The sequence below is a fragment of the Pteropus alecto genome, unplaced genomic scaffold (assembly GCF_000325575.1).
Source record: "Pteropus alecto unplaced genomic scaffold, ASM32557v1 scaffold160, whole genome shotgun sequence".
Classification (NCBI taxonomy): domain Eukaryota; kingdom Metazoa; phylum Chordata; class Mammalia; order Chiroptera; family Pteropodidae; genus Pteropus; species Pteropus alecto.
This window is the reverse complement of record NW_006429864.1, coordinates 1,057,910-1,066,480: the sequence shown is the minus strand read 5'-3', so window position 1 is coordinate 1,066,480 and position 8,571 is coordinate 1,057,910. Positions and strand designations below refer to the sequence as shown.

General features: G+C 47.0%; 1 protein-coding gene across 1 annotated transcript in view; it reads left to right on the top strand.

The window, feature by feature from the left end:
- UNC13A (unc-13 homolog A) overlaps positions 1-8,571 on the top strand; it is a 60,489-nt gene that overhangs the window by 28,510 nt on the left and 23,408 nt on the right. The window contains 10 exon segments of the mRNA XM_006904285.2: positions 383-610; positions 1,527-1,668; positions 1,789-1,958; positions 2,939-3,054; positions 4,302-4,465; positions 4,863-5,013; positions 5,314-5,382; positions 5,701-5,790; positions 5,999-6,133; positions 7,743-7,876. Coding sequence (XP_006904347.1) covers positions 383-610; positions 1,527-1,668; positions 1,789-1,958; positions 2,939-3,054; positions 4,302-4,465; positions 4,863-5,013; positions 5,314-5,382; positions 5,701-5,790; positions 5,999-6,133; positions 7,743-7,876 — 1,399 coding nt within the window.

Here is an 8,571-nt window from a genome sequence, read left to right as displayed (position 1 = left end):
TGAGAGGGTCGGGAGAAGGGGGGGTGGGGCTCCAGGACTGGGGTAACTATACAAGGGGCAGGTTTAATAAGAGGCAGCGGTTCACCTGGAGAAAAAGGGGGTTAGGGTTAGCTCAGAACAGGGAGGGTTGGGGAGAGGTGTCAGAAAGGGCGGGGTCTTGGGAGGGCTGAGGATTCAGAGGGGTTGGGCTCTGAAGGGTGAAAATCCTGGTGGGAGGGAGGATTCAGAGAGAAAATAGGAAGCTCTAACTTTTGGGGTGATTCGCCTGAATCCCCACAGCTTAGTGACTGTGGCTACTGCTGAGGACGCTCTGGAGTGGGAGTCGGGGTGCTGGCTCCGGTGAGGGGCGCTCCCTGGACAGTGCCGCTGTCCACTTCTGCAGGGGCAGCAGAGAAGAGCTCTAAGCATGGGGCGGAGGACCGGACCCAGAACATCATCATGGTGCTCAAGGACCGCATGAAGATCCGGGAGCGCAACAAGCCTGAGATCTTCGAGCTCATCCAGGAGATTTTCGCCGTGACCAAGGCAGCGCACACGCAGCAGATGAAGGCGGTCAAGCAGAGTGTGCTGGATGGCACGTCCAAGTGGTCGGCCAAGATCAGCATCACCGGTGAGGCCGCAGTGGGACGGGGGTGGCCACCAAGTCCCTTTTCTTAGCCCCCTGTGCTCCCTCCCAAACCCCTTCCTTCCCTTTGCTACAGGTACTTGAGCGCATACTGTTTTTCCAGTATCCACGTGTGTGTGCATTCGTGCCACGGGCGGGCATGTATGCCTCTAAGCGTGTATGCATGACACTCTATCTGGGTCATTTTGATTGATGCCCCCAGAACCAGACCCCTGGAAGAGGAGTTGAGAGCACATGGTCCATCTGGGAGGTGACCACAGGAAACCCTGTGGAAGTTTAGAAATGAGACTGGAAGGGAGAGAGGGCACAAGGGGCCAAAGAGCAGGCAATGCTGTGGAGAGCTGGGGCTCAGTCCCACCTGGGACCACTAGGGGACAATATTAGCTCCCACTGAAGAGTGCTCCTATCCAGAGGCCTGGGCCTTATGGTGTTTATCCATGCGCAACCTCATTTGGATTTCCCAGAAGACAGACCCCAAGATGATTTCAGCATAGCTGAGTGTCCAGGAGGTAGTCCCAGGAAGCCCCATGGGCGATGGAGACTGGCAGCAGGGAGGAGTGGAGCCCTGCAGGGGGTGCAAATGATCAGGTGACTCCATGGTCAATGGAAGTGCAATCCCACTGCAGAACCTCAGGGGCACAATGCAGAGCACACACCTGAGAATACCCACCCCAGGGGTGACCCTGGGGTACCTTCCCATCTTTCACTTCAGTGGCTGAGGGTTCCCTGGGTGTTAACTCTCTAGCAAGACCAGCATGCCCACAGGCTCTGGTGGCCAGAACCAAGCCCTCAGGCCACGTCACAGGATCCCCAGCAAGCAGCAGGAGCCCATTGCAATGACTGTTTTCAGCATGCTTCCTTCCTTGAGCACACATTTATGTCTGTCCTATGTGTTTTCCAGTGGTCTGTGCCCAGGGCTTGCAGGCAAAGGACAAGACAGGGTCCAGTGACCCTTATGTCACCGTCCAGGTCGGGAAGACCAAGAAACGGACGAAAACCATCTATGGGAACCTGAATCCCGTGTGGGAGGAGAACTTCCATTTGTAAGTGCCTGGCTAGGCCCCCAGTACCCCATCCGGAAAACCCTGCTGAGACAGACAAAGGGGACTCCAAGACCAGCTCAAACTGGCTGCCTGATCTTTGCTCCTGCCTCCTCCCTGCAGCGAATGTCACAACTCCTCAGACCGAATCAAGGTGCGTGTCTGGGACGAAGATGATGATATCAAATCTCGTGTGAAGCAGCGGTTCAAGAGGGAGTCCGATGACTTCCTAGGACAAACAATCATCGAGGTGCGGACTCTCAGCGGCGAGATGGACGTGTGGTACAACCTGGGTGAGCAAGAGGGGGTTCTGCAGGCGGTGGGGAGGGAGCCCCAGGGAGCTAGCCAAAGTGGGGAACCCAGCTGGAGTGGAGAGACAGTGTCAGGAGGAGTCAGTCTAGGAGCCCAATCTGGTGAGGGAGGCAGAGTCTGTGAGCTCAGTCTGATGAGGACAGGAAGAACCCAGGAACCTCTTAGCTTGGTTTGGGAGTATGAGGGAGGAACAGAATCTATGTATCTCAGTCTCATGGTGGAGGCAGGAAGTAAGACCTGAGGATCCTAAACCTGAGGAGAGAGGTACAGACCTAGCTATCCAACCTAAAAAGGAAGACTAATCTTTGAGAATCCAGTCTAAAGGAGGAGGTCTAGTTTGGGAATTCTAGTCTGAGAAGTGAGCTACAGACCCAAGAATGCTGTCTAAGAAGATAAGTAGAAACTGTGAGCCCATTCTGATGGGGGAGACAGGATCTGTGAGCTCAGTCTTAGGGCATAGGAAGAAGCCATTCTGAGAGGGGTGAGCAGAGTCCAGGAACTTCTTAGTTTGACTGGAAGAAATCTAGATATCCCATTCTGATAGGGAAACAGGAAGCAAGACCTAAGGATCCTAGTCTGAGGAGAGAGGCACAGACCCAGGAACCTTGTATAGCAAGATGAGTAGAGTCTGGGGAGCTTGATCTGATGGGGGAGACAGAGCCTAGGAGCTCAGTCTGGGAGAGAAGCAGTGCCTAGGGCTTCTAGTCTAAAGAGGGAGATGCAGACCCAGGAATTTAATGTGAGTTAGGAAGCAAAGTCTGGGATCCTAGTTTAGAGGGAGAGACAGGATCTAAGGAATTCTAGTCTAATGGGAAAGAGAAAAGTCTAGGGAAACAATCTGAGGAGAGACACCCGGGCTTTAATTTCAGAGTATCTGGAAGGGAAACAGTCATACATAAATTAAAATATCCCAGGGCTAGATTGGGAAGTTCTGACACTGTCATCTCTTTTTGCCCTGCAGACAAGCGGACTGACAAATCCGCTGTGTCAGGTGCCATCCGGCTACATATCAGTGTGGAGATCAAAGGCGAGGAGAAGGTGGCCCCCTACCATGTCCAGTACACCTGTTTGCACGAGGTGAATCCTATTGCTCCACCCTGCCTTTGAAACTCACTGTGATCTCCCACATTGTTTCCACTCACCATTTCTGCCTTCCCCAACTCTCCCTTCCTGTTTTTGGCCACACCATTCACACTCCTCTGGGTCTCTGAGACTGTTCCCCATGCCATTCTCTCTTCCTGGGAAACTCCTCCCCATCCATTCTCCAGGCAGACTCTCACTACCCAGCTCCAGATCTTCCATCTGTCCCAGCCCTGAACACTCAGGATTGAGCTGCTTGTGTCTGGATCTGTCTCTTCCAGCCATCTGGGGGCTCCTGGAGAGAATTCAATTTGTTTCATAAATAAATGATTAAATAGATGAATGAGTAATGAGTGGATAAAAGAAAGTATTGATGATAAAGGTATGAGCAGATTGGATGTGTGGTTGAACTATTGGAAGTATAGATGAATGTATGGGTGAATTTGAGGATACTTGGATAGATTGATGGGTGAGTAGATAAATGGACAGATAGATGATATGTGGATGAATGGATAGATGGATGGATAAACCGATGGGTGATAGATGGTTGAATGGGTGGATGGATGAATTATTAGATGGATGATTAAGTTGTGGGTAGTGGATGGGATAGTTAGATGTGTGGTTGAATTGCTACAAGGAAGGAGTGGATAGGTCAATTTTGGGGTAGTTGGATAGGTGGGTGGATAGATGGATGGTTGAACTATTGGAAGTATAGAGGTGTAGATGGCTGAATTTGGGGGTAGTTAAACAGATGGATGGGTGGGTGGATGCGTGGACAGATGTATGATAGATGGGTGAATTGATTAATGGTTGATTGGGTAGAAGGATGAATTGCCCACAACAGATTAAGTTGTGGGCAAATGTATGAGATGAATGGGTATGTGGCTGAATTATTAGAAGGGTAAATTAGTGGATGGGTGCATTTTGGAATAGTTGAATGGATGGGTGGATGAGTGGATGGATAGACAGGCAGACAGATGAATGGGTGGATAGATATGTAGATAGATGAATGGATGGATGGATATATATATGGAGAACTCTTCCCCATTGGTCAAGGTCAGATGAATTATTAGAAGAATGGATGAGGCATAGGTGAAATTTTGGGTAGTTAGATGGATGAAAGAGTAGATGAATGAATTAATGAATAAACAGATGCATGGATGATGTAAAATGCCCTAGACCTGGGATCTCTGACCCCTTGTGCTCCCTTGCACTCTCTGACACCTTGTCCCTTGTATTGGCAGAACCTGTTCCACTTCGTAACTGATGTGCAGAACAATGGGGTTGTGAAGATCCCAGATGCCAAGGGTGATGATGCCTGGAAGGTTTACTATGATGAGACAGCCCAGGAGATCGTGGATGAATTTGCCATGCGCTATGGTGTCGAGTCCATCTATCAAGCCATGACGTGAGGCTGCAGGATGGGGTGGACATGAGGGCGAGGTGCAGGAAACTGCAGGGAGGGGTGGTCACCAAGTGAACACTGGCAGATCTAGGGTGGAGGGGGTTCTTAGGAAAAGGAGTCAGAGAGAAAGTGGGTGTGGTGGGCATTATGTAATTTCCCTGGAAGTTAGGAAAGTGCCGTTGTTGGGGCTAGAGTGATAGGGACGAGAGCTGAGCTAGAAGCAGAGATAGAGCAACTCAAAGAGGAGAGAGAGACAGAGGGCAGAATCAAGCAGAGAGAAAGGGGATGGTTGGGGGGTTGGGAGGAGCCACTCATGATGGTGTCTTAGAGGCATTCTGGGGTGGTCACAGCCTGTCCTGGCTGGACACCAGGCCCAGTGCCTACCACTTTCTCCCACCAGCCACTTTGCCTGCCTCTCCTCCAAGTACATGTGTCCTGGGGTGCCTGCTGTCATGAGCACCTTGCTTGCCAACATCAATGCCTATTATGCGCACACCACCGCCTCCACCAACGTGTCTGCCTCTGACCGCTTCGCCGCCTCCAACTTTGGGGTCAGTCCCAGGGGCTGGGGGATGAGGGAGAATCCAACCCTGTGCTGGTCAAACCCTTTTTAGCTCCTGATTCCCAGTCTGGACTTGACTTGCTGTGTGACTTTGTACTAGCCATTTCTCTCTGAACCTCAGTTTATCCTTCTGTTGAATGGAAATGGATGTTATGAGGGTTCAGATCAATGGTGGATGGGATGCTCTTCTTGCATAGTTAGCCCTCAGCTAATATGGCAACCACCTTGCACTACTACACTTGCCGCCCAAGTCTCTGCTTCCATCTATCCTTCTCCTCTGCCTCTCCAGAAAGAGCGCTTTGTGAAGCTCCTGGATCAACTGCATAACTCCCTGCGGATTGACCTCTCTATGTATCGGGTGAGAAGTGTATGCGTGATGACTTGCTCACCCCCATGCACATGTGTGCCCAGATGAAACAGCTTCCAGCAGGCATGTGTGTGAGAGGACCCATCCTAACATGCAGAATGTGTTCCTCTGACACATGTACACATGTGAGCAGCACCTGCCCAACCCATTTGGTGCATTCAAGAAGAACCCCCAGTTGCTTCAAGGTGTTTTCATTAACCCCCAACCCACCTCCTGTAACTTGGGGGCTTTTGAATTTCCCCTAAAATACTATCTCCCATCCTCCCTAGCTTTCTACCATAACTCCACCTCTCTTCTCCCTTCCAACAGAATAACTTCCCAGCCAGCAGCCCAGAGAGACTCCAGGACCTCAAATCCACTGTGGACCTTCTCACCAGCATCACTTTCTTTCGGATGAAGGTAGCAAAGGGGACCCAGTCCCATTTAGCTCTCCAAGAAGGATTCTCCAGGACTCCTAGCTCCTAAACAGCTAGTATTTCTCCTGGAGAGCAGCGCCCTTTCTCTGTGACCCTCTGCTTTCATACTGCTACAACATTTCCTGAAACCCAGTACCATCAGCATCTCTTGTCCCAGCTGTGCCCACCCATGCCCGTCTCCCTCTTTCCAGGTGCAAGAACTCCAGAGCCCACCCCGAGCCAGCCAGGTGGTGAAGGATTGTGTGAAAGCCTGCCTCAACTCTACTTATGAGTATATCTTCAACAACTGTCATGAGCTCTACAGTCGGGAGTACCAGACAGACCCGGTGAGGACCCCACAAGAGGTGAAAGGGAATAGCAAACATCAACCAGACTCTGACCCAAGACCCAGATCTGCCCCTTCCCAAACAATTTAACTGTTCTGAGCCTCAGTATCTCCCTCTGTGAAATAAGGGTCATTAACCCCCATCTCAGGATTGAGAAGGAGATTCAATGAGATACAAGCTTTAGATAAAATATAGTTAAGTGCTCAGCACCTGATACACAATTGGTGCTTAATAAATTCTGTTTTAGTTAAACTTAGTTGAGTTTGGCATAATACAGTGTGCCTGGAATAGAATCACTGTTCAATAAATGTTGAGTCAAATCGAATTTTTTAACTAGAGTTCAGTTTTGGTCATTTCGACTCAATTTATGTGTAATCTGTCAACATGTGTTTATATACACACATAATGTCCCAGGATTGTCAGAAAAGTTTCAAGGAGCTTATGTTCTATTAGGAGGAAAAGATGAAAAAATTAGAAATTTACAACCCAGGGTGATTAGCACTGGGATGGAGGAATTGAGGGAGGCTATGGGAGCCTGAAGTGGCCCCTACCTCAACTTGGGCTTCTAATAGTAGGTAATACATAAGCTGAATTCAGTTCAATTTTATTTCGTGCTGTTCTTTTACATTCAGTTGACTTCAGTTGAAATCAAGTTGCTCATAATTAAATTGGGTTGAGATGAAATGGATTAAATTGAGTTGAGTTGAGTTCAACTATAATCAGTTTAGTTCTATTTATTTCTATTTGATTGACTTAAGCTAAAATTGCTCTTGGCTAATTAGTGTGCAGCACTGAATTGGATTGAGTTGAGTTTAATTTAGTAAAAATTTATTCATTTCCATTCAGTTGGCTTGAGTTGAAGATGTTATTGACTGAGTTGATTTGGCTTGTGTTAGAATGAGCTGGGTTGTTGGATTAAGTACAGTTGAGTTCAAGTGAATTGGATTGAGTTGGACTCATTTCAACTGAGTTTAGTTATATTCATATCCATTGATTGACTAAAGCTAGATAGATTAAGTTGGCCTGAGTGTGTTAGGTTGAGTTGAGCAGGTAGAGTTGGGTTGGGTTGACTTTGGTTGAACTGAGTTAAATTAAGTTGGGTTGACTTGAGTTAGGTTGAGTTTAGGTCAATTTATTTCCTTTTTTGATTTAGGATGATGTCGATCTTGGAGAAATTGATTAGGCTCAGTCCAATTGAGTTCATTTGAATTCAATTCAGTTAAGTTTAGTTCCACTCCACGCAGTGTAATTGGCCCAAGTTCAGTTACACTGAATTAACACTGAGAACTGCCATCTGTTAAGCTAAGTGGATCTGATTTACATTCATTTCAGCTCCATTTAGCTGACTGTGTTTGAGTTTGTTCAACTAAATTCAGTTCCATTAGTTTTATGAGCTGAGTCTAATTAAACTTTGTTAAACTAGGTAGATATGAGCTCTGCTTGAGCCAGTTTACATGAGTTTTGTTCCTTCTCATGCAGACCTCTCACCTGAATCACACGCATCTTAATGGGGCCCCTTCCTCACCAAACTCTTGTACCTCAATAATGAACTGACTGACATACCCATCCCTGAACCCCTTATAGCCAATGTCTCCACTGCCCCATTCAGGCCAAGAAGGGGGAAGTTCCCCCAGAGGAACAGGGCCCCAGCATCAAGAACCTCGACTTCTGGTCCAAGCTGATTACTCTCATAGTGTCCATCATCGAGGAAGACAAGAATTCTTACACTCCCTGCCTCAACCAGTGAGTTGTGTGTAGTTAATTATCTAGAGGTCATTGTGTATGTGTGCGCATAATCTTCTGTCTTGTTTGTAAAAGCACTCATGTCTAATTACACATAAAATATTGTATATATGAGAGCAATTGTAGGTGTGGTTGTGCCTGGATGAAATATGGCATAATTTGCAGACGTAAACATAAAATTGTGTGTATGTACACCATCACTGGTATAATCATGCATGTATTTTATGTGTATTGATTTGTGTGAATAACAGTATGTACATATGTATATAATTTTGTATGTGTGTGTAAGTTCATAAATAACAAGAGTATTGTTCTACTATTTGCTATGTGCAAAATACTCTACTAAATGTTTTACATTTAAATTTCATTATCTCTTACAAGTGTGGATGTAATTTTGTGTATTATACTTGTAGTCTATGGATTTAATTGTATATGTGTGTAAACTTGTAGAATGCACTTCAATGTACAGTATTGCATATTGTGTAGTTGTTTATGAATGTGTGCACAGTTTTGGTTTCTGGATTTATATGTCTGTAGAATTTTTATCTCTGCTAGCTGTTTTATTTCTCCCTGAGGTAAGTGTTAGAGGGGGCCCTAACTCTGGGGTGCCAGGATCTCTTGGTTACCTAGATATGGAATTAATATCAGGGATTTTGGATGGATGCCAGGATCTCTTGCTTACTTAGATATGGAAT